This window comes from Zosterops lateralis, assembly GCF_965231275.1.
Source record: "Zosterops lateralis genome assembly, chromosome: 3".
NCBI classification, from domain to species: domain Eukaryota; kingdom Metazoa; phylum Chordata; class Aves; order Passeriformes; family Zosteropidae; genus Zosterops; species Zosterops lateralis.
The window spans coordinates 30,068,747-30,096,210 of NC_139764.1; the positions used below are offsets into that span (position 1 = coordinate 30,068,747).

A 27,464-nucleotide genomic window follows, 5' to 3' on the forward strand; every position below is an offset into this window, starting at 1 on the left:
AAGGATCCTTGGGTTCTCCAAATTTTTTTTCTTGAAATAAATCACACAACTTAAAAACAGAGCTCTGCTTCTGTTGCCAGAGACTGTCACCTAGTACACAGGGAATACACACTACTGAGACAACATCTCTCCATTGCTTGGGAAAAAGCAGAGAGCCAATTTCAATGAAGAATTGTTTTCCTTACTACACAGGAAAGAATTTAAATAGCAATTCCTGTCAATTCACAGAAACAGGACTAATAAGATGGGTGGATTTTCATGGGATAAGCACCATGCTGCCTTGTAATATTGAGCTTTAATATCATCAGTGTTTTGTTGGAAATAACAGGAAAACTGTTTCTTCAGAAAATAAGACAACATTGTTACTTAATACAAGAGAATGTCCTCTTATTAAACTTTCCTTACATGCTGTTTGAAGGAGTGTAAAAAAGCAGAATTTCTAAAGGATAAAACTCATGTCTCAAAGCACAATGTGAGGAAATGAAGTGTTCCAAAGTTAATCCCTTGCTACCATTCAGCAGTAAAATACATAGACGCCTCTTTCTTTCCTCTGTTTTTCCTGTTCTTCATATGGACAAGTATCAGATGAAGAACACAAGTTTCAAGCAGGTTTCACACCATAGTTGCATAGACAGCAGGTTGCTAATCATAAGGAAATGCGTTTTGTTTATGGTGTAAATTGCCACAGCTCCATTAAATTGTATCAATTTATGCCTAAAAGGCTATGACTGCAGCAAGATACAAATCACCATTCCTACTATTGAAATATAGATCCAAGAAAACAGTCTCAGAAAATTCTGTAGAAAGTCAGCTTTAAAAGAAAATCCCCTGGACTACAATGAAAATCAGACGTAGGTATGAAAACTGACAACAACTCTTCCTTTACAACAGGCCAAAATAACCCCTCAGCCCTGGATATGAGCCTGAAGTCCATATATTTTAATTGATGAAGTAAAATAATCAAAGGGTCTGGAAACAGCAATGGATGCATGAAATGTCATGTGAGCTAACAAAAAGTAGTTAGAAAGCTATTTGGGGGAGAAGGGAGAGTAAGTATTAATAAATTACTACCAGTAGTAAAAAATTCTCCATGTTTTCACTACAGTGAATGTAGCAAAAGAGGTGCTTCAGCAAACATTTCTGAGAGGTTAACTTGGACTTCATCATGCTTTGAATCATTGCTAGAGCATCTCTCTTGCTCAGCTAGAAGGAGCCTGAAGACATTTTCATTAAAAGGTCAAGATGAGAATTTCTGCAGAATGTGCTGTACACTGGTGTTAAAATCACAATTTGTTTATGTTTTATATATAATTTCAAAATAACCCTGTATGAAGATCTCTGCAGGATTTTACACTATCAGCTGCCTTCTTAATGGGAAGTCTTCTTTATTCCAGATGCTGAAAAAAAAGTATGTGGAAAGGCAGAAATTTTCCAGTTTCAAAGATGGTGGGAAAATGGAATAAATAAAACCAAGGTATTTTTTTAAGCCAAAAATTCTCCTTGGGTATTCAAACTATGGGGATTGACATACTGCTTCTGTACTATTTTGCTTTTAATTTTAGGATGATACTAGCACAGAAGAAAAGAATTTATGTCAGTGTCATAGTAATGAATGACTTTATAAACCTGTCTTTATAAAGATAGTCTAAAAATTGAATTGACCCAGTGGCACTTATTGGCTGATTAAAAAAAATTGTGGCGTTTGATGGCACAAGTGGCTGTCAAGTCACTACTCATACTGAAAAATCCCGATGAGAACAGAAACAATCACACTGAAATAAGTAAGACTGCATATCATGTGAACTATAAAAGAGGACATGCAGCTGTAAATAAAGGGCTTTCAACCCATCTTGATGACGGGAAGAAAGGAAAAGGGACAGGATATTTTGTAAGCGGGTTAAATAAAAAACATTGTTTCTTTAATTACATAGTGTTTCTCCCACTCCAGCGATGGGAGTATGCGGCATATAAAGTGTCAAAGTGATAGCTCAGTTCTAGCTGGTTGGGTTTTCCCTGAAACATGAATCTGCAGTACACAGATTTATACAGTGTTCAACTGCGTGGAATACAAACATTCTGTTCCTTTCCCACAAGCGGTGTAATTTATCCCAGGCCCCATTATCCTAACAGTGGCACTCTGAACTGTGCTTGAACTCCCAGTGGTGACTGCTCTCAACAACTTTCAGCAAATTCAATTTTAATCAAGGAAAAAAAAAACCCAAAAGCCAACACCCCAAATACCTACGAGGAGGAGGAAAGCAAGTAATGGAAGACTCACTGCTTTTAAAATGCTGACAGCTTCTTTACTGAGCCAGACTGGATACAATACATCATCATGAAGGATGGATTCAAAGAGATCATCTTCATTGTCAGCTTCAAAGGGGGGTTGTCCAGCCATCATTTCATACATGAGAACACCCAGAGCCCACCAGTCCACTGATGGACCATATTCTAGCTCCTGGAGGATCTGGCATAGAAAAAGAGATCAGATTGTAGAGACAAGTGAGACAACTGTCTCAGCTGCACATTTGCTGTTTCAACATGATAGCCCTTCTATGCCCCAGTGCCTAAGCAGGTCTGGATCACACACTGATTTCAGTAACAGCAGGCAGGGTTTCTTACCCATGCAATTTGCACTAACACAGCTAAGTGTCAATGAGATGTTGTTCTCAGAAGTACTGACGGAGTTTATCAGTCCCCTGAGTAAACAACTATGCTTGTGAGCAAAAGAGCTGCATATCCTTCCAAGCTGTTTAAAGCAGGTCACACTTTAGGGGAAAAAAGATCACATATACAAAACAGACTGGTGGAAAATGTGAAACATTTCCTTGTCTCTATCTTGAACAAAACAAACCAAACCAGCTTCTAATGCTGCACAGAGATCATCTGAGAGATTTATTCTTGTCCTTTAGGTAGGGCTGAAGGAAGCCAAAAGTATTTTTGTTCAAGTTCCTTTCATAGCATTAAACTGCTGTACAATACACTGCTGTAGAATTCACTTTAATTGCACTTGCTTTCAGGAAAAACTGGCCACAATCTCTCATGTGGCACAAGTTCAACCTTGTAGCAAATACCTTTAGTGGCAAGTGATAGGTTAGCACGATGGAGTTTTATAGCAGCACTTGGTGTTACAGAACTACTGTTTTACTAGGAACAAGTTTAATTCTTGTCTCCTTTTCACTGGAAAGAAGCTTGCAGTTTGGCTGCCTTGGTTCAGCATGACAGGGAACCAGGGAAAGGGGAGTGGGTCCTTACACAACACTTAACAGTGCAGTGAGAAATCCTGTGGTGAACTGCTTGGGCTTAGTGCTGTACTTGGGAATCAAGACCAAATTCAGTCTTAACATCAAAACCGAAATGAGTTTAACATTTGGATACACAGGTCTGGATCTCAACCACATTCTTCACTGAAAGAAAATTACATTTTATAGTCACCAAATACAGAAAATCAGATGTATACTTTTCACGTGTTCTGGACATTCTTTGGAAATCAGATACTGTTAAAGAAAAGGAAATTAAAACATATCACCGTGGTGCAAGAGAAGTAGAAGCAGGAGCTAAACTTCTGCAACTAAGATGAAAAATTGGAAGTCTCAGTAAAAGTTCCTGGGTTCTTATTATTGCTTTATTTTCAGTAGTAATTTTCAAAGATTTTGTCAATTAGTACACTGAATCATACAAAGCCAAAACTACTACACCAGCATTTATTTTCTTTTAATGCTGGAATACTTTTCCAACTCTGTACGACACACATTTATATTATGGTAGTTTTAAGATGATTCACACCTTATCACTTGTGTAACCAAAGTGGACAGCCATGAACACTAACAGCATGGATTTGTGATTTATTGTCTCAAATGAATAAGAAATAACATTTTCCCCCACTGCAAATTCATATTTGATGAAAGACAAACCAACAACACTTCTCCATTAAAGATCAAGATATTGAATCTTCCAAGTGGAAAGATGCACAGGTTACTAACTCAACTGAGCAGACAAAGTCTACCTAGCAGAATAGCTGCTAAATATTGGTTCATTTTAGGTACTTTGAAATACACCTCATAATATTAAAATCTAGGAGATGTAAAAGCCACACTGCTCTCAGCTATTTCTTTCATCCAATGAACACCTTGAAATGTTGCCAACTAATATGCAGCATCTATATCTAGTTTCCCTCTTTCTGTGCAAGTCTACAAAGTAGCAGAAGCATAGTATCTTTCACTCACAGATATTTTAAAGAAAGGAAAAAATTATATTCCCACAAAGGCTGTAGACAAAAATGACACCAAACACATGGTTTCTCCTGTATGAATATGTTCTTTAAAACCTCACTAAAAAAAACCAACCCATTTTTATAACTGCTAAAGATTGCTAAGATTGCAATACTCATTTGCATCTAGCACCTTAAAGGCTGCTAAAAATCATCATAATAATGCTGAGACAGAAATGAGCAAATTCAGAAGAATAATTTCAGGAAACAAATACTAGAAAAAACAGTCCTATCATCAAGGAATAGTGCTTGTGAGCAGTAGAGTAGTCTTTTCTGAAAGACTACCTAAGCACAACTGCAGCAGAATGTAGTCTGCATCTTAAATGCTTTCATCTACATGTAAAGAATGTCTAAAATTACACATGTAACAGTCTGATGAATATCTGTACTCTTAGTGCAGTGCAAAAAAATACCTCTGGAGCTATATAGTCAGGTGTGCCACAAAACGTCGTGGTGGTCACTCCGTTCAGAATCCCTTCTTTGCACATCCCAAAGTCAGCAAGTTTACAGTGGCCTTCTGCATCCAGAAGAATATTGTCCAGTTTCAGGTCCCTGAAATACAAAGGCCTCAAATTAAATCAAATCTCAAATTTTGATTATGTGCTCTTGAATTTCATAACAAACTACAGAATTTGACAAATAAATGGTTTCCCAAACACCACTGAGAAACTGTCCTTCACATGCGTGAATGAAAAGTTGGTAGCAGTCACTAAATAGACGTAGTTAAAGGCAATAAAATAAAGAAGCAGGCAATTACAAGCATTTTATAAGATTAAGCTTTTACTCTCCTTAGCTGCATGAAAGCACAGGTTTTATGTATTCAAGGCAGCAGAAAAAAAGTTTGGGAAAGATTTCAATTTTTTGTTTCTTACCGATGCATCATTCTGTCAATGTGAAATAGGTCAATGAAGGCATTCTCTATTTTTTGCATTAGCACTAAGCAAGGAGTACCAATTTATCCATATTCTAGCATATGGGTTCAGTGAATTTTCAAACTTGGATTGCTTTGAATTTGATTCTTAAAGCATAGCAGCAATTCAAAGTTCGGATTGCAATTTGAAGGATGAAAAACAACATTCCCATCCTTGGGAGCACTATTTTCTGCAGCCTAAGCCTGCTCAAAAGTAATTTCACAGAAATATTTTGCATTCATTGTTAAACAACATATCTTAGCAGCTTTTTCTGATCACTTGTTGTACAAATGTCTTTGTGTCAAAGCCACACAATTGTCTGCTTATTAAATTGGGTCAGGTCAAAAAAAAAGGTTGAGAAAAGGATATCCACCTTTCCTGTCTTGCCCTCTGCATATTTTCTAAATATACCATTGATGGTTATTACATGTTCCAACACAATAGGTGCTAGGTACCATTTAACTTACCCACCACTTGCCTTAGACATGATTACAAAAGGATCTCTAAGTCAGAGCATAAAAGAACTCTAACTTGCATGAATCACCCCCCCTCCCCATGCCAATTAAAACCTCTTCATCATGTAGAAATAATAACACAAACATAAAACAAAGGCAAAAAAATCCCACTTATATATTGCGTGCATATAAAAACAACATTTAACTATTATATTTCTGTTTAGGCCTTTAGGTATCTCTGATGTATATTAAAGATACATAATATATTTGGACATAAAAATATATAAATATATCTATGTTGTATTGTATATAAATGCATAGAGAGGTGAGAATCGAAAGCAGAACACATCTTTAGGTGACTTTGTTGACACTTTCTGATAGGACTTCTTTTTCCTAGAATAATTAGACAAATTTCCTTAGGTTAAATTGATGAAAAAAAAAAATAGTGTGTGTGTGTAGGTAAGTTCTAAATCAGAGAAGAGGAATAAAATCCCATGCCACCCTCTGTAAATGGATTTCACCCCAAAAACCTATGAAAAGACGAGGGGTTTTTTGCAAAAATCCTTTATGTCAACAAATTTGACCTGAGTAAGGGATGAGATGTCTTCACCTTACTCAGAGAATTTCTTCCAGAGAAATGTCTCCCTATCAAATCCCAGCCTTCAGAACCACAGGCACAAAACATGGCAGAAGCATTTATGCACATTAATTGATTAAACAGCCCTTCCAAGTTTGCACTATGTTAAGAGTTTTTGTAGACAGGTCCAAGGCTACAGTATGCTGAGATTTCCCCAGAAATGGTTTTCTCTGCCCCTCACACAAATTTCAGTTGGTGGATTTTGGTTTTTCTTTTCTTAAGAAACTCGTTAAACATTTTTTTAATGTGCTGGTCTGTATATTCCTCAAGCAGATACACAGGCCAATGTAAGAATCAGCTATTTCTGGGACACAGTGGACTTGCAACTCAAGGTTGGCATAACCATTGCACACCTGCAATAATACATCTACAAATCAGATACTGGGAATCACTGGAGGACTTACTGTGCATGTAGAGTTAGATTGTGCTATGTACACGTTACACAATGGTTTGTGCATGTAAAAGAAGTCTGACATGGCACAACAAAGTCATATTTACCTCAGTAACAATAAAACCACTGTCTTCTACATAAACTAGCTTTGTTAGATATGGTTTATGTGACTGAAGTAGACTCTGGCCGCAGAAATGTTTATTGCAAGCAATATCCCCTACATCACACTTTGCTATCTCTGGATCAGCTACGCTGCTCTTGCAGGTCCTCAGTGGTCACCCATGTATGGCCCCTTGGAGCAGGCTACATATTTTATCATTCCTTAAGGTCATTAATTTCAGCAGTTCCTAAACAATCCAAGATCCAGCTGGCTGCAACATAACTCCCTATGTATAACCATTTAAACCCTCAAGTAACCACCTCTTCCTACCTCTGGAAAGTGATTTGCAAGAATTGTCCAACATAATGCCAGGGCAAACAGATATCAACAGCTCTGTGTGTCCCCACTCCACCCCAAAAAGTCAAAGAAACAAAACAAAGCTGCCTGTTTCAAAAATCATGTACCTTCCCAAAACTGCTCCTTCAGTGCAGTGCAGTGCTACACTATTGTAGCACTTTTGGTGCTACAATAAAAAGACCTGCATTCAGACAGGACTATAGCAACATGAAATAAAATGTGATCATCAGGGTAAGGCTCTTGCAGATTGAAGAAGGAAACAAAATTGCAGCTGTAGCTTTTAACCTTCCAAGTGCAGTGTTATCTTGGATGTTCCTTAACTAAGGAAGAATACAGGCTATATTTCAAGAAGTCAAGATGTTCAGATAAAGAAATCAAAGTATAATTATATTTGATGTAATCTTGGAACCCTTACAGCCACCATCACACCAGACTGTTAGAAAGAAGGTCATAACACCTATAATTATGATAGGAACTGAACAAATTTGAGAGGCTGCTTAGAAAAATGGATCGACCTTTATTAAGTGTATAAAGTGTTTATGAGAAGATTCTTAAATTATTTCTTAACTCTGATTGCAGAACTTCCCCGTGAAGGTAGGTGACACACTGGAGTTGTAAGGACCAAAAATCATTTCACTTTCATTTAATGCCATCCATATGGTAACCATGGACTTGAAAGGAGATATAGTCAATAATCCAGGAAACTCCTAAGCTAAGAGAAACCTCAACAGCAATAAAACACTAACAGTAAGATACCACATAATGCATAAGGACAAGACACTCACCGCTTTCTTTACTTCCTTAAGGATTTGTATAAAAAATTAGCAATAGAAATTTAACTTGACAGTGGAAAAACAGAATAAAAGAACTGAGCCAAGAGAAAACTAGGAAGAATTTAATTATTAAATTCTGACTACCTGTAAAGGGTGACATGAAATTTTAAGCCTATCTGTAAAAGCACAAGTCAATTAAACTTTTTTACTGTTTACTAAACTATAATCTTAATTGACAGAATAAAAACATCTGGGACTCCTTTATGAAGCCAAAACAGTGCAGTGAAGCCTATAAGCCTCTTCAAAACTCTATTGAAGGCACCGAGGACATCAGCTTAATTACTCATGCAATAACAGAATATAATACCAGTAGATTTGTGTTATCACAAAGTGCACCAGGGTTTCAAAAGAAATTTGGAAGAGGCTAAAACAACAGCAGTATGACTCCCATCAAAGTACATATGGGAGGTTAAAAGGTAAGCTGTGAGACTGCCAAATTCACAGCTAGCCCACAAGATTATCATAAAAGTGCTTGCACCAAAAATCATTCCGTCAATTTGCAGTAGCCAGATTAAAAAAAAATAAGCCAGAAAAAACGTCCCCAGACCTAAAAACCTCACGAAATCCATCTAATCCTGCAACTTTGGAAGAAAATCTAAGTTAACTCAATAAATATGAGAATAGGAATAGATAGTGTACTATTTAACACCTCACAGGAAAAAAAAAAACAAACAAAAACAAACAAAAACAACTCAGCAACCAAAACATACAGAGAAAAGGAAACAAATTAAAAAGTAAGAAAAAGAGTTGTCAGGGAAGCTTGTCTTTTCAGAACAGCAGCGTCATTGAAAAAATTAAAACTTCAACATTTAGACCTGTATTTCCCCAGAACTGTTCCAAGAAACAGCCATCTCTCCTACTCCTCCAAAAGTAAAGAACACAGACATATCTGGAATGTAAAATAATTGTTTGTACAGATTGTTCCATTCTGATCCATTCTGTCTTTTATTTGTTTCCCGGATTTAGTGCCAGTTCTCTACCTCTGAATCAGAACATACCAAATAATAGTGTCAGATAGCTCAGTGACAAAGCTCTATTAAATTCTTCTTTTTCTTGTTTTGTGTTCTCTTTGTAGCAAGTAAGAAAGTCATCTGTGTCTGACAAAATGAGTTCCTACAACCTGAGTAATTAATTACATGCAACTGCAAACAACCTAACCAGTTAAGCCACGGGAATGCTCAGATTTCTTGAATACAGCAATGCTACATTAAGCTGTTTCTCTCCTTTGTTTTTTTGCCAAGATACTTTGTAAAGTCACTTCAGTTGACTTGAGCAGTCATTGCATAAAATGTTGTGGGTTGGGTTTTTTCCTTTTCTCTCTCTCTTTATTTTTTTTTTTTTTTTTTTTTTTTTTAAGCCTCGGTCTCTACTTCTGCACACCTGCCAGCATCACAATCACCTCAGAAGCTGAAATGACTGGCAGTATCTCAAGAAAGAATCAGGATTATGATTTAGGTTTGTGCAAGTTGGAACAGAAGAGCAGGCTGACTACAGGTAATCTATGTGAAAACTTCTGCAATGCTCACTCCTTCCTCCACATGCGAGTGCCATGAGATGCCAAGTGCCTTGGCTTCCTCCAAAGGCTCAGTGGATGAGTATTTCACAGGACTGGGTTCTTAAAAGTCCGAATCTCACCAGTAGCCAGAGAGATAAGCATCTTGTGTGAGTGGTGCTGTGTGTCACAAGTCCCATTTAGTTAACACACAAATTTCTTGTTGAAAGAAAGGGAGTTATACAATCAGGATGGGTTTGGACCAGTAAAATCAGAAAGTCTGCCAAACATTACCAACAGTAGCCTTTCAACACAGTAAACAGCAGTGACTAAATAAATATATATTTGAAGAACAAGATCAAGCAGCTGAGAAATATGATCACAAGCTGGCAAGCAACCACTTTACAGTGGCCACTTTACCATTGCTACTCTGACTGTTGATTGAGCAACATTCCACAGAATGAAGCAAAATAATTATAATGTACAAATAATAACATTGGAAGAGGGAATATTTATTTATAAGGCAAAATTTAAAGGAAGGATTGTACCTTACTAAATATCTACAGAACATCAACAATTGGAAAGATTTGAAAGCAACAAAAGCCTCAAGTATGGAACTACTGAATAACCACTTTTTTTTGGTGACCTTCAACTGCAATAAGCCCTTTCAATAGTGTATTTGAAATCACTGCTATTGTTCCCCTGAATGGAAAAATCGCATCCTCTCTGCAGGCTTTAAATAGACAAACTGTTCACACAAAAACCACAGAAGGTAAAAAGGAAACTTCCTACAACAACATGGAAAACCATCAGAATCATTCTCTAGTTATTAGTGTTACTGAAATTCATAACTGAAGACAATATGATCATCATAGCAATTAGAAATTTCAACAAGATGATTTTTAAAATCTGTTTAATTAAGGTAAGACTTCTACATTCCTAGAATTACTTTCTTACTTACTCAGTGATACTCAAATTGCTTTTGAGACAATGATGCTCACCTACAACATCAGGTCTCTCATGTACCTAGCACAAATTTCCTCTTTGGTGTCCTCAAAATATTGATAACTAATGAATTAGGTTGCAATTCTAAGCAAGATGAAATTATATATGGAACTAGTCAGAAAACATAAAGGAAAATCAACAATTTTAAAGTTCTGATGTTAGTCACAATCCATCAGCAAGGCTGTTTTTCCCCTCGGCAACAGATCAGAGATAAATGGGAAAATTCAAACCATACCTACTAAGAAAACACAAACTAATAATAACATGTTTTTTTTCCCATTTGAAAACCTCTTGGGGAAAGAAGGAGCCCATACTTTCTGAGGTTACTGAGCATAAACAGGCAATAATTGCAGTGTTGTTGGGAACAAGGTTCTACCAGTTAGCCCTTATATATGGAGTAAAAAACAGGGGACACAGTAGACTGTTCACACTTTTGAATGAATTCATGACAGTACAGCAGTTTCTGTTAGCAGAGAGGAAGTAGGGGGATACTTGAGTGAGACTAACAGGGAGAAAAAGATGATTCTGCTGGTTTTGTTGTTATAGGATATTTCAGTTTTGCCTGTGATTAACTGAAAGTCTTGGAATTTCTCTGCTTTGTTTTTATGTTGATCCATTAGGTAATTATTAAATTTATGATACACAGTTTTTGCAACTGTTACATTACTTGATAACATCAAAGAATAAAGATAATATATAACACAAACACTGTAGTAGAGTCATACTCAGTAATATACAGAAAAATCTACTGTGTAGACTTGAAAACTGCTACTGTCCAGTGTCAAGTTCGGAATAGAGTGAATCCACCTTATTCTGATGTGTATCAGTGTGTATAATTGCAAATGGCAGAAAAATTGCTATCACAGACTTGGTTTCAAATAAAGCCAGAGATAATATAAATAATTTTCATTAAAGAAAACAGTTATAGTTCAGACAGCAGGCTAGACATTGTACTGGGATGTGTTGTAAATTGTACTGGGATGTTCCATTGTAAATGGGAAGTGTTGACTTTTAATGTGACCATAGTGACATTCTCTTGTCAGGCACATTTATTTTAAAAAACACACAGGTTTACTTTCCTTATATAACACAAAATCCACCACCCTGCCTTTTGCACAAACGATTTGTGGACTAAGGGATGGCAGAGATGGGAGGAGGGATATAGCAAAAGGCAGTTTGCTACCTACACATTAGAGGGAGATAAACACATGATCACTGTCTATGGCTCTGTAAACCCTCATTGCTACAAAGCAAAAGTGAGGTTTGCAGACATATAACATCACCTCTCCAGCAGTGTCCACCATGGAGAAACCGTTCAGATCAGCAAAGTCTCAAAATAGAAAAGAAGGCTGTATGTATTACATAGTCCTAACTGTTTACTGATGTTTTAATGACATATTGAACAAAGGTTTAATATTCATTTCCAGCAGTTTAAGGAAACTAATGACTTATAATAGCAGAAAAACATTTTCTTTAAAATAATTTCTTTATATGGCTTTCTACTGGCTTTGACCATAACTTTATTACAATTGTCGGTAGCAGCTAAGGACATTACTGTGCCTGATCTGCTTATCTTGTTATGCTGGGTTTCCTTTAAATAATGTGCAGGCAAATAAATATATTGTACTTAACAGCTTTCCTTTGTATGACTTTTCCTTTCTTATTATTTTCGCATTTTTATTTGTGAACCTAAGTGAAATATGTACAAGTTCAAATAAGCATTATGTAAAACATTCTCCAAAATTGGCTCTAAAAGCACAGAAGGGAGCGGTCTCTATTTCTCTTTCAAGAGAAGGTTGCCTTAGCATTCACATCATGTTACTTTATAAACCTCATCCTTCATGACTCTCACACCTGGGAATGCAACAATTTTTCCATGGGTCTGAGATAGGAATGCGATATAGCACTACAATGCTGCCTCTTGACTTAGCTTACTGCCAAAGACTTGATTTAGACTAGCTTTTTGTAGGATCCCAGTGGCAACTCTCCCTTCCCATAGCCCACAGGCCTAGAATTTTTGAACCAAATAAGAACTGCCATGAGTGGACCTGGCTTCATATTAAGCCTATTGCACAGGACAAACAACTTGCCTCAAAAACTTGCAGTTAAACTAGATACCAAATTCTTTTCCCCTTTTGCAAGGCTTCTTGAGATTTTACAAACGCTTTGTGTTTCTCTTGGGGTGAAAACACAAACTTTTTGTGAAATTAAGGTAAACAGCCCCCCGCCAGGTGCTCGAGCCAGGGATTGCCTCTGCATGCAGGCTGACTGCCTGCAGGTCCTGGTCCACCCTCATACTGCTGATTGTCCCAACATTAAGGCTACCAGTAGTTCCCTCAGGGATTTTCTTCCTTGTTCTCACTCTCTCTACTTCAGTTTAAACCATTTTCTTACTTTTTTCTTGAAAATATCAGCTGAAAATTTCTTAACTGGCTCTGCATATTCAGGGTGGGAACAATGGGGTGAAATCTGTCCTACTGCTAATGATATTTACTGTTTCAGCCTTCATGCTACAAAGCCAATTAAGTCATTGCTAAACATGTAATGTGATAAACCTTGTCCTCACTGACACCTTGGTGATCTCACTGAAGAAAACAGAGGTCCCTAGGCTTAGCCAAGGACTGACTCAAACTGTGGTATGCTACTCTGTGAGGTTCAGTGCTCTTATTTTTGTATCTCAAGTAACACAAAAATAAGATTGTGTATTACAACAATAGGTTAGGTGGAGCGCAAACTAAAAGTGCCTACTATGTATGTCCATAATCCTTTTAAAGAAAACAACACTTAATCATTATTTGATAAAACCACTTGATGAAAGACAGTGAAAGGATAATGTGAAGCTAGAAAAGCTTGTCAGATCAAGTTTCGAAAACTCAGTTCTGAAAAAATGTTACCAGAACCTTAGAAAGCAAATTTATCAGTAGACACCCTAATGAAGTTTGGATCTGCTCAAAAGTTTAAAAGTTTTTCTTTGGAAACCAAAAGCAATGGTTTTTTTTTTTTTTTTTTTTTTTTTTTTTTTTTTTTTTTTTTTGTGTTTTTGTTTTGTTTTGTTTTGTTTTTGTTTTTTTTGTTTTTTTTTTTTTTTTGTTTTTTGTTTTTTTTTTTTGGTTTTTTTTGTTGTTTTTTTTTTTCCTCTCAGTGACCTTAATATGTAGGATGACAAAATCATTATCATTTGAACAACAACAGAATACAAATCATGCAAGTAGAAAGAAAAGAGCGCTTCCATTTCAGGCATACAGTTTCTGTGTCTAACCAAAAAGACTGAAATTCTTTCTTCTCCTTCCAACTTTTGACTGAGGCTTTCTTATACAGAGTAGGAAAACATGCACCAAACAAATGTGTGCATATCTAGGTAGCACTTTCTATCTCTGTAGCAGTTCTCATCGAGCCATCTTAGCAATGAATCCTTGTAACTTAATAACCCACAACAAGGATCTTTTATCTCATACTGGTATCAGGAAAAACAAAATGAAAATATATATTATAATCCAGCCCAATTCCATCAATTTTCAAAATTTACCCTAAATATGAATGTAACTAGAGCTCTGAAACATTTTGTTCTGGTTTTAATTTTCTATCCTGTATTTTGCAGGATTCTGACTACATTTGTGCCGCCAGACGGAGGTTAATTGAGGTATCGTAGTTTGCCCCAGGCTCCCTCTCTGGCCATCTTCATAGATGTCTTCAAGCAGATGATCCACAGAACATGTAGGCTGCATGGCTCCCTAGAGCAGTCTGTCCTACTCCACTGACTGTAAATGTACTCCAAGAGAAGCAGAATCCTGACTTGGAAGCTTCAGTTGTGTTCCTAAATTTAGGTGAAATGAATCTGAGCCTTTGTGTACATTCAGTATAAGCTGCTTCCTGGCTTCCTTTATTTCAGATAGAGATTTCATTCAAATTAGTTGTAAAACTTCCATTTTTGTAGTTGAAAGTGAAGCAAAGGCAGATTTCTTAAAAAGACCTGCATTTATTTTTCTTCTCAGTCATGGTGGAATTGTCACACACAGAATTTTCTAGGCTTTTAAGCTATGTCCTCTAATAATTATTATTTTTTCTCACTTGGGTCACATGGAGATGCAAAAACTCCCTACATGCACATCCATCAAAAAGCCAGACATCTAATTGCTCTGCTTTGACACACCAAATAAAGTGCTCCAAAGCATAATTATTCTACATTGTTTCAGGCATACAGAGAGAGTATTCTGAAAAAACCCCAACAAACCAGAAGAAAAGCTGCAACTGTAATCAGGCATGATTGAAGGCATTTCCTGTATTTTGCTATCAAACCGGTTGTTTTTTCCATTACATACTAAGTGAACTTTAGTAAGGTCAGGACACCAGAGAAAAACAGGATCAGAATATCTTTAATCAACTAAAGTTGAGTATTTTAGTCTCTCTCTTTCAGTTGTTTAGCCCTGGATCTTATCCAACATCTCCAAATTTCTTCCTTAAATCACAGATACATAAACCAGGTCAGTTTGAATTTATGATTTAGCCAGTTGTTTTCAATGGCATTTAACTTGTTAGCTTTACACTTCCCCTAGCCTAAAGGTCAATCAACCTCATGCTGTGTAACAAGACCAATATTATTTTAATATGATATAAGTCTAACAGGGGAGACAGGTTTTCATTCCCAATCACAATAATGAGCAAAAAAACTTCCCTTGCTGGAAGTCTATCATTTCCATTAAGATCAAGTGTAAGTCTGAAATTACTATTAAATGAAAGTCAAAGCTGTGATAGCATAGGTGAATTTGATCCAATCTTGTATACTGTTATTCTGCTGTCACGCTAAATGCAGATTATTTTAAGGTGTATATAACCCTCTGTCCTGTGCTCTGACCCAATTATTTTTGGAGACAAAAAGTCTTTCTCTTCCATGAATGTCAAATGACATTTTTAAAATTAATGTAATACAAATCTCAGCGCCTGCCTCAGAAATTACCACTACCAAGCATACTGTTGACCGACTGAAGAAGAGAAAATCAGGCAGTGCTAAACCCAGCAATTTTACAGAGAAAGCTTCTGACGCTTCCAGCCATATGGAACTAGTAAGGAAAGAGAGTTCAATATGGGTGGTAGGTTGCAACAAGAGCCTAGGCCTTTCTCCCAGAGAAAAGGTGATCTATCAAAGATGAGCACAGGCTGTTGCATCAGGAGTGCCAGGAAACAGTTAAAAGGCTGTGCAGCATTAGAGGTGCTAAGATGGAGCTAGATAGGTGGTCTCTGTGGTGGACACCACAGATAAGGAGCCACCTTGGACCTTGGTGATGACCTAAAGCAGGACTCTGGTTTATTTCCTACCCTCCAGCACTCCCACCAAAAACACATATGAAGCTTTAACAACTGTGGACACCCATGCGGTGCAAGGTCTGCAAAGAGAAACTGTACCAGCAGCATGCAGTGAAAAGACATGATGAAGACTCATAGTGAGTGACTTTGTTAAGGGGCACTGAGGTGCCCATCTGCCACTCTGATAGCCACTGGAGGTGGGCTGCATTCCAGGAGCTGAGGTCTGGTATGTGGCTGAGAGGGTGACACAAATTGTCACGAACACACAGTACTCTCCCACTGCTACTCTTTCATGTAGGCATAAACAACATGGCAGGCTGGAACCTGGGCCACAATCAGAGAAGACTACAGAACCCTGAGAGAGCAAGCAAAAACTATTGGTGAACTAGTTATCTTTCCTTTTGTTTTACCACTTGGAGAAAAACATGAAGCCAAAAATAGATGCATAACGCAAATCAACTTCTGGCTTTATGACTGGTGCTGTCACGAGTGTTTTGGCTTTTATGATAATTGGACATTCTTCAGTGACTCTTAGTGTGTCAGGGAGAAATGGGATCCATCTGTCTAGAAGAGGCAAAGGAGTTTCTGGTAACAGGCTGGCCATTGCGGTGAAGTGGGCTTTAAACTCGAGGACTTAGCAGGTGGTGTCCAAAGTGGCAATACTCACACCATTTCAACCAAGTGAGGAATAAGCCAGGTCAACCAGAGCAAGGACAAACATTCCTTAGCTGCCTTCCAAGATGAGAAACAAAAGACCAACCAACCATTTTACATGTATGCATAGCAATGCATGCAGCCTGGGGAACAAACACAAGGAACCGGAGCTTTGTGCCCAGTCAGAAAGTAGGAAGAACTGAAACATGGCGGGACAACTTACATGACTGGAGGACCGTGATGGATGGCTTGAATGTATAGAAGTCAGCTATGATGATCGTGGAAGCCCTATTGAATTCCTTTGGGTCAAGATCAAAATGGTTGTCTCCAATGGGGATCATAGAGTAGGCACCTGCTACTGACCTCCCAGTCAAGCAGACAAGGCCAAAACCCCAATATTTGCATTATTTAAAGCAAGTTTTAGGTCAACAGAATCTGATTCTCATGGATCACTTCAACTACCCTACTACTAGTACAATTGTTGGAAAAACAAGTCAGCAGCTCATGTATCATTCATCAAATTCCTGGAATGCGCAGGGAATTGCTTCCTTGTACAAACATCAGGTGTGCCAACCAGGAATGCCAACCAGGAACACTGGAGGCACTGCTGGATTTGCTACTTGCAAACCAAGTAAACCTGCTTTGCAATATTTTCCTGAGCGATAGCCTTGGCTGCCATCATCACCATGTTGTTGGACTTTGGGATATGGATGAGCATGCTGAAGCTTAGTAGTACTAAGCGAAAGGTGTTAGATTTTAGAAGAGTACAATTCAGCTTGCTCAGAAGTCAGTTAGGAGACATTCCATGGGAGGCTTCCATGGATGATAAAGGAACTAAGCTAGAGTGTTTCAAGCATGCTCTCCTGGAAATGCAAAACTAGTTCATCCCCTTTAAAAGTACAGAAAGTTGGCAGAGCAAGATATTTCCCTTGGCTTAACTGAGCTTCTGAGTCTCTTCAGAAACCAAAAGAAATGTGTACCAGAGCTTGAAAAGTGGATTAACATCTATTAAGAAATACAAGAGCATTGTCAGGGTGTGCAGAGATGAAGTTTTAAAAGCAAAGATTCAGACTGAGCTGAAACTGGACAGATACGTCAAAAAACAAGAAAGGGTCATTCAGGTACCTAAACAATAAGCAGAAACAGAAGCTAAAAATTGTCCTACTGTTAAACAGGAGAGGTTAATTAGTCATCAACAACACTGAAAATGAAGGGGGTCCCAAAACTTTCTTTACCTCTGTCCTTGCCAGCACTGTTGGGTGCCTGATCTTGGGAACAAGAATCCATGTTGATGAAAACACCCACCCACCATTTGTAGAGGAGGAGTTGGTGTATAAAGTATTACAGGAGCTTCACCCCTACAAATCACTGGGCCGTGACAATATCCACTGAAGGGTGTCAAGGAAGGTGGCTGACACCACTGTAAGACTGCTCTCCATGATCTTTGAGAAGTCATGGAAATTCCAGAAGGTTGGAAGAAGTCTGATATCAACCCCATCTACAAGAAGGGCTAAAAGGAAGATCCAGAAAAATACACACTCTGCAAAATTTAAGGAAGATGTTTAAAAAACAACAACAACAACAACAACAAAAACCTTTAGTCTGGCAACCACAACGCAAGGCACACAATAAAATGGCCAAACTCAGGTGGCTGGGAGCATATCCTCAGGAAGCCATTGATGCACCAGCATAAGCTAGCATTTCAGTGCCTTTCCTATACTAGCCAATGTTTTCTGCACCTTTATGAGCCCAGAAAGTGTAAAGAAGGGTTGCTGAAGGTTTTTACATAAAATGTTTCTTTTTATAAAAGAAACCAATTGATAAGAATCCTTTTCCCTATGCTCCCAAGTGTGTCCTTAGCAGGGAACAAACATAGCTCCCAGCAGTAAGCAAACTCCTGTTAAGCTCCATATCATGTTTCCATGGAGAAAAATGCTTTCTTATTCAGAAAAGCAAAACTCTGCAGTGAACTTTCGTACAGACACTGATTTTTTTCCAACCTCACTTTGGTCTTTTTATGGAAAGCATTTCCACAGAATGGTGCCTGTAATATTACACAGAAAGGACTAAATAAATTATATAGTATAAATGAAATTATGTAACACAGCAAGAATGTTGCTTCCAACAAAATGTTTACTTATATGGAATCACTAGAAGAGTTTAGTAATTTTTGCTTCTATTCTGATTTCAGTAGCATAGTTCACACGCCTAAACATATTTTTAACCTATCACGTGGTCTGAACTTGGGAAGGGTATGTAGGCTCTTCATTTAAAACCTTTTCTAACCCTGCTCTATTTATTGGGGATCAAAACAGCAGCAGTCAACAACAGTTTAACAGATTTCTGGAGAAATTCTTGTAAAAACTGTGAGTTAAATTTATTTTGTCCTTTAATATTCTAAAAGCATTCTATTTGTCTGCTCCAAAGAGATTTGTTTGCTCCAAAATGTGTAGAGTTAACAATTTTATATTATGTTTGATGGAAAATCACTGCAGTGGAGGGATTCTGGCAGAAATAAAAATATTATTTGTCCATAAAAAAATTAAGAAGATGCCTGAAAAAATAGGAGTTGCTTGCCCTTACATGTTGATCTATGCATGAAATAAACTCCTAATGCTGCTTCTGGACAGAGGTCATAGAATCCGACAGTTCAAAATCCAGTTCTTGCTCTGATATATAATGGGCTATGTATGTTAATGCAGAGAACTATAGTTTATAAGATACTCTTTTGAAATTACAATTGTGTAGCAAAATCAAATTACTTTTGTGCCCAACCTCTGCCAGAAAGCTGCACAAACAATTCTAGAAAATCTTTTTATGCACAGGAAGTTTCAGCTCCCGCATTGTTTCCAATGTAGTTGCTGCAGCCTTCCCCCATCTCCTCCAGAAAACATACTTGGGAAAGCTACCTTGGCTGTAGTGCCAACTTATAATGTCACCACTTAAAATCTACTTATACAAGGCACCCCATGATTTTAATTAATATGAATGCAATGGAAAGATGACTCATGGGTTACTCACATGAAATAAAACATGGCATGACTTAAGAAATATACAGCATACTCATTTTTGCCAACATCAGGGTTAGGAGAGTGCTATCACAGTCTACCTTCAGCTGTGAAGACAGAGAGGCTACCAAGAGAAGCCAATAGTCCAGCCCAAATCCAAGAGAGAGGCCCTTCTGAATAAAGATTTGAGAAGCCAAAATATGATTTTAATCTCTAATATTTGGTCCTTACTGGGTAGTCACTGCGTGTAAATACTAACTTCAGCAGGATTACAATATTAACTATTGATCAGTGTGGGCTGTTCTGGTACAATTTTGTGAACGTGAAAAAAATTATTTTGGGCCTGAGGAATTATCTTTGTATTTCTGCATGCCCAGCCTCTTCTGAGATCTGCTAACAAGACTCTATGTCCTGACAAGATCAGAAATTATCCCATAAAGCTCCCAGATAGTTATGTGGGCAAAGACTAACAAGGAACCTAATTATACAGCTTATACATAAAGTTTAATTAAATTATAATGCACAATAAAGTCTCTTTGCATCCCTCTGACAGCCTTAAACTGAGCACACTGAGTACAATTTAATTCCATTGTAAAATTGTTTTTTTTCTTCTGGTGTCAGAAAGAGGTTTTACCATAAATAAGAGATTTTTAAAGAAACAGTCTCTTATGCACCAGACAGTGGCTTCTCTACACCCACGTCATGTCACAGTCACATTTACAACATATTTTTATTATGTATTATCACATTTTGAATTCCAATCAAAAATGCACGAAGAAACAAATCTCTAAGAAGGATTATCAAAATGATTTTCAAACAAAATCGGAGACAAGTTGCAGAAGTATTACCATATCTCTAAGACATATATATGATATACTAATCTCACCATTGCCCAACCCTGAAACAAATAAGGGAACTAGATTATAGTCTCTGTAGCCAATTTATAGTATTGTGTTAAGACTTGATAGTGTAGCAAAAAAATATTAAGGGGTACTGTGATTCTCCACTCAGACTCATTAAATGATGACACAAAATACTCCATTAGCAGTGATACCATTCCACCCTTTCATACTTTACTGCCCACTCAGCCTCAGACATCAATCCTTCCACTGTCTTCCTACCCTGATAATTCTGTTGCTGTAATTAGGCAAACATAAATATGTTTGGCTGCTTTTTTAATGGATTCTATTACATCAGGTGTGTAAAAAATAAACCCTATTATTATGAGTGTTATGGGCACAAGTTTTTGATTTTAGTATAATCTCTCTTGGATTTGGTTTATGCAGACAATTGTTTTGTCCCAACTAAGAGGACACATATCTGAGTCAGGGGAGAAAAGTCTGTAGTGGTAATGAGTTTTATCAGATTGTCACTGAATTGTCTCTGGCTTTATAAGCTATAGCTCACTAATACCAGTTAATGTTTTGTTGTTATTACTACACAGAGAATTTCCAGGATACTGTTTCAAAATTTCTTCAAACCCTCTTGCTCATGAACAAAACAACTCAACAACTACTCAATCTGCAGATGTTTTAGAAATTATGGTGAAATCCTCCTCCTCTCGGGACATCTACAGAACCCCCAAACTTTTGTCCTACTTTGTGTGCAAGCACACCACTATCTCTGGTTTGGAGTTGACCAAAATGTTCCCATCTTTTTCTCTTGTGAATTTTCAAAAGGTGAAAAGAGAACCTGCCTAAAAACCAGGGTTGTCTGAAGGGTTTCTTTCCCCTCTGCTTGGGGTGTTTCTCACTCAGTGTCTGTGGAAATTAGCTTAAAGGGTTTTAGCAGAGGCAGCTTCAACAAGCCTGCAGCAGAGTGCCTTTAGCCTGGTGCAAGGCATATGCTGCTGAGCTGCTGTCTACTTTCTTCACACACAATCTGATCCTTTTATACTAGCAGATATTTAAAGACTTTAAAAGAGATATTTAAAGACTTTAAAATGAGAATCAGAGCCTCTTGTTAATAGTTATGGCCTCCCTGGACCCATTACTGATTATCAGCAAATGAACTGGCAGGCATTTGGTATGCCTTTTATATCATCAGTATGCAGTACCATAAACACTTGCTGTCCTCTCACTGGTAGTTAAGTTTACACAGATACACACTCGTGCAATTTCTTAAGTGCCAATTATTTTTGTTCTGCAAGTACTCTGTTAGACCTCTTTCAGATTTATTGATGTTTGAAAGCTTTTAAATATCCATTACCCACTTAACTGACCATAGCAATTCCATCTGACTCATTATTTGTGTTAGAATATATTTAGGCATTTTTTAAAAATGGGTCTTAGTAGACCACAGGATCTCCCTTGGAAACCCTATAATAAATCAAGTAAATACCTGGTGAAGTGCTATAATGCTTATTTGTGACCATTTAATTTTATACTTTATATTCCATGTTTTGAACATATATGCTGTTCAGGTTAATTGTGACCAAGCTCTCTTCAGTTAATTTTTTGGGTAGTGCTTCTGTATTACTCAGTTTCTTACCCAAGTGCACGCATAGTGACTGCTGTACGTGCAATCTGCTGTTGCCATCCCATCCTCCCCTTCCCCTGAAGAGGCAATCACATGCTCTAATACTGGAATACTTTGTGAAGAATACTTTGAGGGCTGCCACTGTATAGATCTACATAAAAAAAAAAATGCACACAACTGCATGTACTGCTTGCATTTAACAGAGTGATATTTTCTGTGCCTTCCATACATCAGGAGAAGGAAATTGAAGCCTGGAGGGAAAAAATTATACATATGTCAATACCACTGTTATTTCTGGCCTCTCACATTTATTTGCTCTCTCTGTCTCTGCTGTTTTGTAAGACTGACTACTGGAAACAAATTCTTGAAGCAGGAAGCAAGAAGTGAAGACCCATGGGGTATGTATATGGTGAGAAATGCTGCTTGGGCTTCTCACAAGCCTGTCTTCTCAAAAGCTGGATGTTACAATAAAAATGTTTTTTTTTTTTAATCTAAAATATTATATCCCCATCATAAGTGGTCTTGGGGGATTGAAATTCAGCTTGGTGGTGGGAGTAAATTGTCTGTCACTGGAGCCATCCATTGCTGGGTATATAACAATGCAGAAACCACACAATCTCCCATCTTGGTAAAAGCTGGCCTTGGCACCACAGCTCCACATCTGCCTCCTCCACATGTACTCAGTGCTGCTGAGATGATGAAGACTCACAGTTATGATTATTTCTCCTACTGCCTGCTGCTCTGGGGAGCTGCTTGTTCAGGCTCTGTGACACAGTGGCAGCCAAAGAGAGAGGCACGCATTACACTGCTGGCACAAGAAGGGATTTATTATCACTCTGGCCTTGTTTCCCCTCACCTTTCTGCTCATTTTTAGCACTGTCAGGGCCACTTGTGCCATTTTATTCTACTTTCTGATTCCCTTGGTTAGACTGCACCATGTCTGTCCAAGGTCTTTCTGATGTAATCCTACCACTATTTATTTTGGTAGCAGTTGAGCCTTTGGTGCACTCCCCCAAAATGCCAGGGTTTCTACTGGCTGTATTTTCTCTGCTTTAGCTTTTTAGGCCTATTTAGTTAACCTCCTAGTGAACAATATTATTTCTGTTTTCTTCCACTGGAGTACAAGCTGTCAGCTAAACAGACATTCTTAAAATTTTCAAAGGGTTCTGTGATAACTCAGTTATGTCAGGTTTTGGATTGGCTAAATTTTCATATTTCACTGCCTTTTGCAGTGTTAAGCAAAATAATGTATGTTTTTTAATAACAGTGCCTTCTCAAACATGATGATTTGCTCTTTTAAAATAAACCTATTTCTTATCTAAGAAGTCAAACCAAGGTCCCAAATAATTCAGGAACCTGCACATATGTATATGAACAGTCTCACAATCAAAATCAGCCTTTGAGTAGTGATCTGCATGCAGGAATGTTTGCTGCATCTAAGTGATAAGCTCTTATATAAAAAGGAGGTGAATAAAATAGAGGGTGGGAAGATGGGCAAGGAGAATAAACGTAAACCTTGAAGCAAAAGTAGCAAGGTTCTGGCCAAAACCCAGAAGTTTTATGCAAATGTCTTTACTGAAGGGCACAATTCAAATTATCTTTTAAGGCTATTCAGCATTTTTGTCACCTCTGCTAAAAAACCCAACTAAATAGAGCTCCTTAGTTGTTTTCATCCAACATTTTGCATTACTTCCCAGCTTCACAGCCCATAAAGCACATTGTACCCTGGGCTGCACCCAAAGCACTGTAGGCAGCAGGACAAGGGAGGGGATTTTGTCCCTTTATGCCCCTCTGGTGACACCCCATCTGCAGTGCTGCATCCAGCTCTTGGGTCCCCAGCACGGGGAGGACATCGACCTGTTGGAGAGAGCCCACAGGAGGCCACCAAGATGGTTAGAGACATGGAGCACCTCTCCTGTGAGGAAAGGCTGAGACAATTGGGATTGTGCAAGCCTGGAAAACAGAAGTCTTCATAATGACATGACTGTGGCTTTCCAGTACCTGAAGGGAGCCTACAGCAAAGATGGAGGGAGACTATTTACAAGAGCATGTAGTGACAGGACAAGGGGGAATGGCCTTAAACTGCCAGTATTTTTAGATGTTAGGAAGAAATTCTTTACCATGAAGGCAGTGAATCACTGGAATGGGTTGCCAAGTGAACCTGTGGATATCTCATCCCTGGAAGTGTTTAAGGCCAGGTTGGATGGGGCTCTGAACAACAAGGTATAGTGGGAGGTATCTCTGCCTATGGCAGGTGGTTGAAACTAGATGATCTTTAAGCTCCCTTGCAACCCAAATGATTCTATGGTTCCCTTATTCAGTGATTCATTGCTGAGTGAAGCATCTCAAGAGCACCACAAAATCTTTGTTCAAAGCCTATCACCTCAGAACCACGTTTGCTGTGCACTTCTCTGCATTATCATGAAACTTTGCATGCAATTGTATGCAAAAAGGCAAAAGCCTCACCCTTAATGAGACATTGTTTCAACACCACTGAAACTTGGTTATAGAAATATTTTTCATTGTTTGAAGACAAACATGACTGAAGGGCACAGTAAAATTCAGTCCCAAGTTTTCTCTGTTAGGAGCAGAATTACATGTAGGAAGCACATTTAGATTTTTAATGCATTGTGAAACAGAAAGCATTCTCTTTGTTCTGTTAGAGATTTGTTTGCAGAGTATGAGTTTGTTTGGAACTAGTATACATGACTCTGTAGAAGCAGCTCTGTGTCTCAACAGTTTAGGAAAACTAATGGGTTTGTTCTGTATCAGTACAGTTCAGTTTCACATGTGCTGCAGCTCTACTGGATTTTTATTGTATATGTTTCTCTGAGTTAAAATCTTCTTATCAAACACTGAGAGATAACACACATTTCTTCCTGTTATAAAATAAAGACACAAACATCAATCATCTAAAATCAGTGACATTCACCCAGAAATAAATACAAATATGTTCTGTAACATTTCACTGCTATTATCTGTCGAGAGGCACTGTTGCCCTTTCTATTGAGGGTACCGGAACATGGCTGCCCTCAGAAGAATGTAAACTTGGCATTAACCCTGGCAGATTCCCACTCCCTGCTCACTCTCATTTAACATTAACTCACTCCTATACTGTTATCAGAAGGTAAAGGTCATAGCTTCATTTACACAATACAGCACTATACAAACGGTCATTAAACAAGAAAATCTTGCACCAAATAAACATGAAGCGAAAAAACAATGCTGACCTCGCTACCAAGAACTCCGCCTGGAAGTACCTTGTCATTTCCCAAATAAGGCTGATGGTGCTGGTCTATCCTTCTAAATATTAACTGCCCAGCACTGCCCCCCCACATACCCAACTCCCACGCAACAGCCAACTAAGGACTTTTTAATGTTCCAAACCCAGGAGAAATTTAGAAAGCATTCTACTGCTGGCAAGACCATGTGGCTCATATCCTATTCCCACAGCCTTTACTCATCCTTCCACAGCTGGAAACCTTGTCAAAGGCTCTCCTATACGACAGAGCCTTTAGCACAATACATAAGCTGGGCAGATGGCAGGGTGGACTCCCTCGGTCCGAATGCCAGAAGCCTGGGAACCAACTCTCCTTCCTGCTTCCCATCTCCCTCAGCTCCACTCCTCTCCACCCCGGCCCATTGCCTTTTCCTGCGGGGAAGACATCCTGCTTATTTATGCATTTCATGACTGCTGGTCTGCCTAGATCCAGCAAAAAAAAAAGTGCAAAGAGGGCAGGAGGCCACTGACTAAAATCCCATTGGAGTTCACGTTCAGTTTTAGAAACTAGACCAGGCAGAGCAGATAGAGTGTGGATGTAGTCCAGGGCTCAAACCTGGCCAGGAGCACTGGTCAGGTGGCATGGCTTGGGCAGCAGTCCCTGGAGACACCAGGACTCCAGACACACCTGCCCAATTCACTCCTTGCTTCCTATTTTTACTGGAGGCGATGGAAATAGTTTGTTGGTCACTTGGACCAGAAGCAAACTGTAACTTCTCTGTAGCAGACTGCTGCAACAGGCAGCTTATGAGGAGAGGACCTTGTGCTCAGTATATTCCTGTGCTTAAGTGTGAATATGCCAGGTGAGGGTACAAGGTCTTGCCCGCTTTCATGGACCATGGCTAAAGCACAAATTTAACCTTTAGTTATTCCGAGTAGCAATAAGATGATCTTTACATACTTAAATCAAAATGCTCCATGTCTAGTTTTGCTTAAAAAAAAATAAATAGGGAGGAGGGGAATTTTATTTGGCTGCTGCCACTCAGAAATAACACTTCTCCCAAGTAAGGTAACTTGGGAGAATGATGACTTTTAACATGTTAACCACTGACCATGCAACATTTTCATCAGTGTAAATATAACTCCTCATTACTCTGCCACGGTTGCACTGAATCACACAACCACCAATGAAGTCACGCTTTCTAAATAAATATTCTTATTTCACATAAAAACACACTAATGAAAGTGCTTTTAATTTTAGGTAGTCCTTGTTTCTGAAACACTGGTGTGTGCTGCCCTGATAAACAGGAATGCTGGGAGAACTGATCATCCAGGGAAAACTTCAGTTAGTGTTCAAACAAGTTCTTAGGGTAGTTGTGTACGGAAAAAGCCCGGAGGTGTTCAAGGATTGGCATCAGCATATTTACATCCACATTTGCCTCAATTCAGTGTTAATAAATCCTTCATCATGACCAACACATTAATTACAGAGTGCAGAGAGCCTCAGAAAGCTCCAGCAAGTTACAGGCTGGGTTATTACTTCATATTGCTGAGGAACATAATAACCCATAGTTATGAATAGACTCCATCATGACCAGGTGCTGCATGATTTGAAGGCAACATCTCACAGATCTTACACTTGAAAGCAAAAAATTTGCTCCTACATTAGTCAACCCAAAGCAAGTGACTCTAATTTCCCAGTTAAGCTATTTTTCTTCCTTTCAGGTAAACTGAAATTGTATACATTCAGGTTTTTTCTTTTGTATTTCAGAGAGAGCACTTGAATGATTCTGGAGGATAACAGAGATCAAGCAACACGCAACTACTGAAACAATGCTTATAGCTCACACAGTTATTTCCTAAATCATGTAGGAACTGGGGACACTGTCATTTATGTCTGTGAAGTGGTACCCCATTCTAGAGCTGGCCTCCCTGCCTGGGGGGGACAACAGTTCTTTGTAGGTATTTCAGGCCACAGCAGGTCACTTGTGTCACCTCATTTGAACTCCTACATTGAGACCAGAGACAGTCATCCAGGTACTCCTAACCTCAGCCCAACAACTGCAAGTGAAACAAGAACATGCCACGTTTACATATACCTGCAGAAAGAGCACAGGAATGTTGGAATTCAGTATAAGAGGGGAGTACAGAACTGACAGTTACTTAATACACACAGTTCATGGCATTTTCCCTACATAAGAATATATATTAATATGTTTGATATAGACATAACATATATTATGTCTATATATGTCTATTATATTATGATAACTGACTTTAAATACACCAGACTCCAGGGGCAGGACATAGTCCACAACCTTTCATCACCAAGTTCAAACTCCAATCCAGCTC

At 38.3% G+C, this 27,464-nt stretch overlaps 1 protein-coding gene and 1 long non-coding RNA gene across 2 annotated transcripts in view; one reads left to right on the forward strand and one right to left on the reverse strand.

The window, feature by feature from the left end:
• PRKCE (protein kinase C epsilon) overlaps positions 1-27,464 on the reverse strand; it is a 283,512-nt gene that overhangs the window by 23,541 nt on the left and 232,507 nt on the right. The window contains exons 12-13 of the mRNA XM_083855960.1: positions 4,684-4,822; positions 2,279-2,467 (exon numbers count right to left, since the gene is read on the reverse strand). Of these exons, the coding sequence (XP_083712086.1) occupies positions 2,279-2,467; positions 4,684-4,822 (328 nt within the window). The remainder of the gene's footprint in view (positions 1-2,278; positions 2,468-4,683; positions 4,823-27,464) is intronic.
• LOC310908001 lies at positions 18,707-26,959 on the forward strand. The gene is made up of 3 exons (XR_014589761.1): positions 18,707-18,772; positions 22,235-22,290; positions 26,884-26,959. It is a non-coding gene; the product is annotated as an uncharacterized lncRNA (long non-coding RNA).